Here is a 10,412-nt window from a genome sequence, read left to right on the forward strand (position 1 = left end):
CTGATTGTCTCTCCCCACCTTCTCAAACTCCAGGGTCTCTCAGCTTGGGCATAACCGACATGAGTTTGATACTGCCTTGCTGTGACAGCATCTGACCATTAGCACTCTTCCCCATTTCTAGTTGTGACAACTATCAACATCTCCTGGGGTTTCCAGATGTTTGAGTGGGGGAGCAGAAATCAAAATTGCCATAGGTGAGAACCATGCTGTAATCCCACAGGAACCTACAACACTAAGAACACCAACAAGCCCATCCTGACAACTATATACAGCTTTCAAGGAAAACTTAAGTTGATCGGGTTCAATCCACTCTGTTTCCAGTCCTTAATGCATGCTGGAGACACCTGAGCTACTTGCAAAGGGCTAGCTGGGCATAAATATTTTCTAAAATTCCCATGGAATATTCAATTCCTACACAGTACTGACAAACTCTGAGCTAATTAGGTTTTGGTAGCCATCAAAGAGGAAAAATAAATACTTTAAACACAATTAATATCCCCCAAATTTATTTAAACTAGAAAATATCCAGGTAATTTCAGACTCAGAAAATGAATTTATATGCCCATAGGTTGCACAGCACAGGATATCACAGATGTTTCTCATTCGTTTCTTGTTCTGTTAGTCTTGCAAAGCACCTGGGAAAACTTGCTGTTATCTAGAAACGCCGGACTTTTAAACAGTTGCAGTGAAGGCATGCCCTGATACAGAACAGTTCTTTCTCTGGTTGGAAGTAACATCAGTTAAAGAAATGTCTCCAGGAGATGCTGAGGAGGGCTGGCAGGGAAGGAGACAGAGAGCCACTAAGGAAGAAAGGCCTCTGTTTCTCCACAAATGAACATTATCAAACGGCTACCTTGTCCCTTCATCCGTGCCTCAGTAAAACTGGGAATAAAAACAGTAAACATGGCGCATGGAAATCAAAGGTCCGGAGTGGTGTTTCTACAAAGCCCACACCGTCTGGAAGTTGCCGATGCCCTCAGCTCAAACACCCTCAGTCGGCTAGCAAGCTTCTGGAAGGCATAAGGCAACGCTCAAAGCCCCCTGCAGAAGAAAGGGCAACTTGCTCAGGTCACCTGAGTTTCTCATTTGAGAAGAATGCGGTGGTCATTTACCTCAGACAATTGCTGTTGGGATCAAACTGGATAAGGCACGTGGAAGCGTCTCGGGGGGTCCTAAAGCCCGAGCTTATCCTTTTGTCCCAGGGACTTTATCTACCTCCAACTTTAGTCCACCAGGTAGAGTCCACTAGCTTTTAGTTTGGGCTTCTGGGGATATGGATGAGAGTAGCCACCGACTATTAAAAATGTCTCTCCTAATGGCTCACTCTAGTGCTAAAAGACAGAGTGATGTATTTTTCCCGACCAAGGTTATAATCATATTTTAGGTTATTATATACTTAAAGACCTGGAAATTAATTGATGTCATCTAAAATGCAGAGGAGCGGGAGATTAATCTGACAAATGGTTTCCATTAAAAAGAAAGCCATTCAGTTTCCCAAATTTATCTCGTGTCCTGAGGTTTCTAAATGCCACCACCTTCTTCCAGCTGCTGTCTGCTGCTTTCTCCAGCCCTAGGATGGGAGAAGATGGATATTTACTAGTGATGGTGCTCAGCTTGGTAGAGGGTTAACCCTTTGTTCCCCACTTCATAGGTGTTAAGTGCATCCACTGTTTGGCCTTTCAGTTTTAGAATGTATTTATAGATTGTGAAAACAGAACCTTTGATCACCTTTGATCACACAATTTCATACAGGGTAAGAAGTCTCTGAGGCCATCCAGCCGAGCACATAGTCAAGTTTCCAAAATCTTAGCCATCACCTAGGAGTAAGGTCTTCCATCAGATACCCGTCATAAACAGTCAGTGCTATTCTGGGGAGGGGTGACTGGTAGAGTTTTTCATGGATGCCTTTGGGATTTTTTTTTGTCCCAGTCAGCTAGAGAGGGTTGGGTAGATGCCCCCACCCCAAGTCTGCACAGGCATACAGATGCCATCTTTTCTGAAGAAAGAACAGGATGAATGGTAACTCTAGACCTGGTCATGCCACTACATGATGACGCTGAGTTCGTGTTTTTCTAGATTGTTCTCAGCTGGTTCTGCCTTCACTTCTGGGTCAGGGTTCGAGTGATGCATTTGGATAAAAAGAACATAGATGAGACCTCCCAGGACAGCTCCAATCATAGGGCCCACGACAGGTATCCACCAGAAGTTATTTCCAAATCTGAAAGCAAACAAGAAACCAGTGAGACATTTGTTGGCCACCTTTGTATCACCATCCTGTTATTCACCAGGTCTTTCTTGTGTTCATACCTCTCTTTAATATATATATATATATAATGTATATGAGTTCAGTGTAGCTGTCTTCAGACACACTAGAAGAGGGCATTGGATCCCATTACAGATTGTTATAAGCCACTATGTGGTTGCTAGGAATTGAACTCAGAACCTCCGGAAGAGCAGTCAGTGCTCTTAACTGCTGAGCCCTCTCTCCAGCCCTCTCTTGAACTTGATAATTGTTATTCACCTTAGCATGGCCATTACCGTCCTGGACTTCCCAGTATACCTGGTAACAGGGACCCAGTCCAGTGTCCTAATGACACCAGGGAATGATTGTATCCTATTTACTTTCCCTTTAGAGAACATGGCACTTGGGCAAATGAGGTGGTTCGGTGGGTAAAGTTGCTTCCTGCCAAGCCTGATGGCCTGTGTCCCATCCCCAGGACTCGTGTTGTTGAAAGGAGAGGACCAACTTCTTGCAAGCTGTCTTTTGACTGCCACAGATGTGCACAGTGGTGTGTGTGTGTGTGTACCCACACACGTCCTATACACCCCCTCAAGGAAAATGTAATGTATTAAAAATATATATGCTTCCATGAATCCGTGGCCAAGGTTTGAGGGCCTCTAGAGAGGCTATTCAGTAACTGTCTTTCCTATACTGTGAAAAAAATGAAGCTTGGGGGTTATGAATGAAAAAAAAAAAGGGGGGGAACTCAGACTATGTGAACAAGTTCCCAGGACTCTGGAGTTAATGCCCACAACCAAATAGTGAAGGAAGGAAGTCTAAACCGGTATGTGAATTATCTCCTAATTACCTATTGAATATTGCTAGACCATCACATAGCTTTCATGGCACAGCCCACGGGTGCACTCTGCAAGGCTTCACTTCTCTTTTGAGAGCTGTAACACTTCCAGCACTCCTGGTTGGACCCTTGCCCTGTGGAACCTATTCATCTGGGCTCCACTTTGCCCTCTTGGCAGACAACAAACGACATCCAACAACTAAATATTGGCTGAGGTATTTGCTGGGTAGAACTGAGCTCTGAGACCTCAATGGTTGGGGAATCACAGAAAAATTCCATTTTTGACATTAAATGCTCCGAGGAACTTGGCTCTGCTCCTGACTTCTGATGTAGACCATCCATGCAGCTTCATAGACATTCTCTTGGTGAAGAACCCTACAGAGCTCAACCTGCTCACTGTAGACCTGGGACAGGAGTGGACCTGAGTGTAGAACAACAGGGCTTTATCCATCAAGATATCCCTCTGGGGGTGGAGTTCCAATACTGTACACTTTCTCTTCATAATCTTGGTCATTAATCATCCGGTGATATCTAGTGAGCACCTGCCTGGGTCATATATTCCACAATCTACCCTCAAAACTAATTTTAAGTTACCTTATGCTCTGAGAGTTAAATCCCATCCCAAGAGTCCATTCTGGCTTGTTTGACATCTCTGTTCCTTACAGAACTTTCAATCCAGAGCACAGGGCCTCAGGATCTCCTGATTGTCTCTCCTCACCTTCTCAAACTCCAGGGTCTCTCAACCTGGGCATAACTGACATGAGTTTGATACTGCCTTGCTGTGACAGCATCTCTGGCCATTAGCACTCTTCCCCATTTCTAGTAGTGACAACTATCAACATCTCCAGGTGATCCCCACCACCACCACTACCACCATGAGGGTCTGCACATGCTAGCAAAGATGTGGTTCCAGGGGACAGTGAGGTTTGTTAAAAAATTCTATTTAAGCGACTCCAAAAGAGCAACTTCTACCATCACTTAGGAAAAACAAAGCACATAAAATGTATTATTTAAGGACATATATGGCTAGGGAAAACTAGTTCTAAAACTCAGGAGAGTGATAGACATTCAGAATAGGACCAGAAAAGCAGGCTGGCAGGAGGTGCAGACAGGTGCCTTTGAAGACTTCACACAGCACAGCACAGTTCTGCCTAGATTCTGGCATCCTAGTGAGAACTCACAGGGAGAGGCCCAGAGAGCATCTCAGTGGGAAAGCCCTTGCTCAGCATGTACAAGGCATAGGGTCTGATCCCCAGAGCTATAAGAAACCAAAAACCTTTCTGGCTGACCTAACAGAGAGCATGCCGATTCTAGAAGGATCCGTGCCTGTTCTTTGCATGATTGTGCTTGGTAAGCACAGACTGTCCCTCGTGGCCATTTTGTTTAGAGTGGATTTTGTCTGCTTGAGATAGGGTCATAGCTGCAGTCCAGGGTGGCCTGGGACGTATTATGTAGCTCAGGTGTCCCTCAAACTTTGATGGATTGCAGCCTTCATAGCTGGTTGGTTTACAGCAGACTTTGATCAGAGGGGACAACAGAGGACATCACCAGAAAGCAAGAGCTCGGTCCTGGCCTCCAGAAGAGCTGGCCTCAAACCTGGGGGGGCAGACTAGGTGTCTGAGCTCCAGTGCCTTCGTTCACTTGGGGCATGCAGGGAGGGACACGGTCCCTGTCTTTGGTCACCAGTGTGGGTTACATGGCAGTGGCTATCAGATGATACTCTTACTTTGTGCAAGAGGTTGCTTGACCTGATGCCTCAGGGACCTTCCCCACCCCCACCCCTACCTCCGTCCCCAAACCCCAAATCCAGATGCACCCTGCTATGAGCAGTGGGCAAAGGGTGGCTGCTTTCTCCTCAGAGTTTGAGAGACCCTTCCAGAAGCCTTGTCTGGAAGTAAGAACGCTATCCCTGTAGCAGCCTTTTTCAGTTGTTCCATGGTTTCTTTTTTTTTTTTTTTTTTTTTTTTTTTTTTTTTCCGCCTCAGCTGAGTAAGATACAAATCTTCCTGTCACTGGTGGGATCCTGTCTGCTTTATCTCAAGCTGGGCACAGCATGACAGACACAGAAGTCTTAAGTGGAGGTGCTCAGATGTGGGTTACCCGCAGGGCACTGTCTCTGTGCGCGCACACAGGGTAGCCATTATTTACACTATGTTCCTAGGACTGCCAGGAATGCACATAAGTAAGTGTGTGTGTGTGTGTGTGTGTCTGTGTGTGTGTGTGTCTGTGTGTCTATGTGTGTGTATACACAAGTGAGGGTATGAATACAAGTGCATGTATGTCTGGAGCCCATGTTAGGTGTCCCTGTACTCTCCCTATATTGTTCTCTGCTTTATTTCGCCTAGGAAGGGTCTCTCACTGGGGTGGAAGTTTCCCTTTCAGCTAGGCTGGCTGACCAGAGGCCAGCAAGCTCTCTGGATATTCCAGTGCTGGAATTACAGGCACATACAGCTATGCCTTTGGGCATGGATTTTATCCTTCAAATCTCTCCTTTTTCAATTCATCTTGTATGGTATGCCGGGTTAATTTTGACTAGTTGGCCTCGTAAACACACCAAACTTCTGCCCCAAATCTTAGTGTGCCAGCTGATTTGGAAATGTCCTTCTCCTCACAGTGACTCTGCACATCTAGTGCCCAATAAAACTCTGCTTAGAGAATGAAGGACTCAGGAGTCCTTAGGCAACATCAGAAGATGTTGATTATAGATTTGACTTGGTCACAACATCCATCTGTAGCCAAGTTATATAATAAAAATGGTTCACATTTAACCAGCGTGTACATAGTCTCTGCTTTCTGGTCCACAAGCTCCCACATCTCCTAGTCATGGCTCAGCCCTCTCTGCTGAAGCACAGGGCCCATCCTTTTCTCTCCTCCCTACCATTGGTACTTACGTGAAGACCTCAAATCCCCATCCTGCCAGAGCAGTGAAGAGCCTGGGGCCGAGGTCTCGAGCAGGGTTCATGGCACAACCAGAGTTGAGTCCGAGAGAACAGGAAATGACAATGATTAGGAGGCCAATGACAACGGGCTCCAGGCCTCTGGGGACCCCCAGGTTTCTGGAGTCAAAGATGGCAAAGACAATCAGAAGGAGGAACATGGTAGACACCACCTGGAGGGGGAGGAAACATTCCAGAGTTCAGTCTGTGTTCTACACACTCAAAGTCACCCATTCTGTTAAGAGATGAAAATGTCAGGGGTCTGAAACCCAGAGCCAACACAACAGTTAAGAGCACTGGCTGCTCTTGCAGAGGACCTAGGCTCAGTTCTCAGTGCCCATACGGCAGCCCACAACCATCTGTAACTTCAATTCCCAGGGATCTGACGCCCTCTTCTGGCCTCCACAAGCGTTGCAAGCATGTGCTACACAGACTCATCCACCTAAAATAAATAAACCTTAAAAAAAAAAAAAAGTGAAACTACGGAGTGGACAGGCACATGGCTCTTCCTTCCATAAACACACTAGAAGCAGACACTGACAGGATCATCCATGGCAGCTTGGGTACCTGCCAAAGGTCACATGGTTGGTCCAGCTCCAGAGGAGACTGGTCCTCAACTACCACACTGTCTGCTAAGCTGCTAGTCAGCAACACTGAGGGACAAGGGACACGATAAGAACGTGAAGGAAGGCTGGTTTAGACAGCAGGCTGGAAAGCAACCGAGGAACAAGCAAAGTAGGTGGATGGAAATTTCTTCATGGGAAAAATCACACTGATGAAATGAGAGGGGAAATCTGCTTTGTAACAAAGAAACAAGACAGTAGCAAAGTTAGAGGGGGAGACCCGTTCTCTCCCGGTCTTCTAGTAAAGCCTAGCACGCGCCATGTTCCCGAAAGGTAACCCCGTGGTAACTTATCCAAGTTCGTGCATACAATTCAACAGGTCACACTCATTCCGCAGAAATAATCTAAACTACGGAAAATTATTTTTAAAATGTATATGTGGCTTGTCGTGCTGGAAACTGGAAGTCATTTAAGCAAACATCAGTCATGAGAGAGATGATTGCATCCCATGATGTCTATGCCACAGCTTACTGCAGTGACACTAAAATCTCAAAACAGCACCAGCGGTGGATAAAGGTGCTTGCTGCCAAGCCTGGCCCTACATCAACCCCCTGAACCCGCATGGTTGAAGGAGAGCACCAACCACCAAAAACGTGTTCTCTGCCCTCTGCATGCGTGCTGTGGCATACACAGGTATGCATATTCATATATACACCAAATACATGGAAAACTAAAAAAATAGAACTGTCACCATAAACATTAAAGGGACTCGGAAGTGGCGGTGTTTTGCTGCTCTCTCCACTTTCTAAACTTTCTAACCAACCACTGCTCTGCCACCTCGGTGACAGCGGAGGGGTGCTGAATACGTAATGTCCTTCACACAGAGTGTGACACCTTTCTAAGGTGCATAGCATGTCCACCTCACTTGTGGTCTGTGTGCTTCATCTCACGGAACTGTTGTAATGATCTTGGTGTGGTAAGCCATGCTGTGCTCCTTACAGATGGGTAAACTTAGGTAAACAGAGGTTGAGCCACGTGCTCAGGGCGTGAAGAAGAGTCAGGATGGCACAAGGAGCCTGTCAGGATGGCACGAGGCAGATGAATTTATAGTTTAATCTCTTTGGTGTTTCAAATATTTTTTTCCTTGAGAGAGGTTCCTCTGTGTAGCCCAGACTGTCCTGGAACTTGCTCTGTAGACCAGGCTAGCCTCAAACTCATAGGTCCAACTGCTTTTACTTCCCTAGTGCTGGGATTAAAGGTGTGAGCCACCACCACACAGCAAGAATTTGTATTTTGAAAGATCTCCAGAGAGTTCCAGTGTCTGCGGTGCCTTTCCTGATCTTCCGTGGCAGAGTGGAACCCTTGGTTGTCCTTGTGCCTCAACTTGATTTATTATCGCTGCCCTTGTCACCTCGAACCACCTGTTCACTCGCCAGTGGGACACCTGATCTGGATGTCGAAGAACATGCTGGAGCCACAGGTATCTAACAAATGTGTGTTAGCTAGAGGAACTAAAGGCAAACAATGCTTGCATGTTGTCAGAGGGCAACAACTAACACCACTGAAATACAGTGCTCCAAGGCACAGTAGGAGCAGCCAGCAGCTCTCTTGGGTGCTGACTGACTGTATGTTGGCATTTTCCTGGACTTTCTAAAGACACAGGAAGGCAGAGAGCCTTCAGGCACTGGCTAATGGTTAGAGTAATGGGGATTTCTAATATTTATTCTCTCTACCTAGCTGTGTACAGTAACTGCTTAAAAGCAATACTTCCTGGGGGAAATGGCACATTACTCTGAGATAAGGACATAGTGAAGAAAGTTCTGATGAAGGCAGGTCACTGCCGTCCAGATCCCATGTGATTCTCCAAGGCACGTGACAAAACATCCTAAGGCTAGGAATCAGGAGAATATGTGACACTCTATAAGAGTCCATCAGGACAGAAGAGAAAGGGAAGGAGAGATGGCCTAGGTAGAGACATTGCTGTTGTTGATTGCCTGGTAAATATGGGGCTATCGGGTATTATTTGTGCCATTTACCAGAAGGCTAAGCTGAGGCCTTAAGAAGCTCTGAGTTCACTTGCGCAAGGACAGACAGGTGGTCAGCAACAGGGCTCAGATTGGTCTCTCTAGAACAATGCAGGATTGCTAAAGAGATTTATGCTGCTATTTTGCCTTTGTGGTGCTGTGTGTCAGGGATGCCTCTGGGACCAGTGAGCAGCCAGGAATGGAAGGGAGATGGGATGTGTCTGTGAGAAGCAGAAGAGTGTCACTCCAGGACTCATTGGAGAGGGATGAATTGTGGCAAAGTTCATGGGGCCAGGGGCTCCACTTCCTTCTTCAGGCTCTCAGAATGGCTGGGGGAACAAGACACTGGATGGAAAGAACAAGGACCAGGGAAGACAGTTCCAGTGCAAGCCCAGGTCTGAGCAGTCAGCATTCCTCCCTCTTGCTCGAAGAGGGATAGCGCCACCTTCACAGGAGAGCTCTCTTGATGTCCTTTGAGAGTTCTGCTTGATTTTGATCTTTGTTAGAAGATGCATTTGGCTGGATGGAAGAGCAAGCCATCATCAAGAAACCTTGCAAGTTTATCCATCCCCAAAGTCTACTCCAAGGTACTCCAGTTGCCTTGTTGATATAGCTGGTACACCGGCTAGTTGTTTCAGGGTTTTGTGGGTGATGTTTGCTCAACAGTTCCTGCAGCCATAGGCGTCCTGGTGGGGCTGCAGTAAAAGACCCAGTGCTTTGAAGCTAGAAAGATTAATTTTCTCCATCTCATTCTCTGTAGTTGCTGATATCAGAGATCTGAGGACCCCAAACCCGGACCACAGTGTGCCTTCAGTAATGTACTCTCCCTGTCATCTCTCCTCATACCTATTTGCATGATGCTGTTGCAAAGGGCCCTCCCTCCTCAACTCCCTTCTCTTCACAGGGCTACAGCTCCCCCTAGTGTCAAACTTCTGTTTCCAGTTAGCTCATCTGGGCTCAGAGATGGAAAGATTCTGAGAGGTAATCTGTTCCAAGGTGCCCATCCTCCAGGGTTTCTCATCCCCACAGCTCCTAGAGGAGCTACCTAGAGGCTACCAGCCTGTCCTCCAGCAACTGCTTCAGGTGGCTGCTGTCCTCAGGAGACAAGGTCTTTACTTAGTGTGAACCAAATTTCGTAAAGTCTTTTTATGAGATGTAACTTGGCAGAATTACGACTTTGCTCATCTGTAGACTTGGCCGTGCATTGATACATCTTCTTTGGAGTCATTGATGGAAAGCCTGCCTTTCAAGGCCTGTGCTCAACCCCTCGTATTGCAGACAAAATCTTGGAGCTCCCTTTTATGTGTGTGATGCACCTAGGCCATGGGCTCTGTTAAGATGAAGGCGAATATCTCATTCCCGGCAGCAAACTCACTGAAATTGTATGATGAACACAAACTTTTTTCAGTGAGGAGGACATGGCCTCAAAAGTTGCTGCTGATGCTCTGGGTGGGGAGGTGAAGGAATGTGTACTCTGAAGCAGTGGTAGGAATAATAAGATTTCCCCACGAGGTAAAGGTGTCTTGACCTGCAGCAGAGGGTACCTACTGTTGAGTTTGGGGCATTCTTGTTACAGACCAAGGAGAACTGGAGGGGGGGGGGAGGAGGAGGGGGAGAGGGAGAGAAAGAGAGAGAGAGAGAGCAGAAGTCTGTTTAGGGTGCATTGTGGGTGCCAGATGGAGTGTTGTCAAGATGTTTATTGTGAGAAAATGAGAGAAGAAGAAGAAGAAGAAGAAGAAGAAGAAGAAGAAGAAGAAGAAGAAGAAGAAGAAGAAGAAGAAGAAGAAGAAGAAGAAGAAGAAGAAGAAGAAG

At 46.5% G+C, this 10,412-nt stretch overlaps 1 protein-coding gene across 1 annotated transcript in view; it reads right to left on the reverse strand.

The window, feature by feature from the left end:
* Nucleotides 1-484: 484 nt before the first annotated feature.
* Nucleotides 485-10,412, reverse strand: part of Aqp9 (aquaporin 9) — a 45,326-nt gene continuing 35,398 nt past the window's right edge. Inside the window, exons 5-6 of the mRNA XM_021172079.2 lie at nucleotides 5,969-6,186; nucleotides 485-2,218 (exon numbers count right to left, since the gene is read on the reverse strand). Coding sequence (XP_021027738.1) covers nucleotides 2,044-2,218; nucleotides 5,969-6,186 — 393 coding nt within the window. The 3' untranslated portion in view covers nucleotides 485-2,043. The remainder of the gene's footprint in view (nucleotides 2,219-5,968; nucleotides 6,187-10,412) is intronic.

The sequence above is a fragment of the Mus caroli genome, chromosome 9 (genome assembly GCF_900094665.2).
Source record: "Mus caroli chromosome 9, CAROLI_EIJ_v1.1, whole genome shotgun sequence".
NCBI lineage: Eukaryota > Metazoa > Chordata > Mammalia > Rodentia > Muridae > Mus > Mus caroli.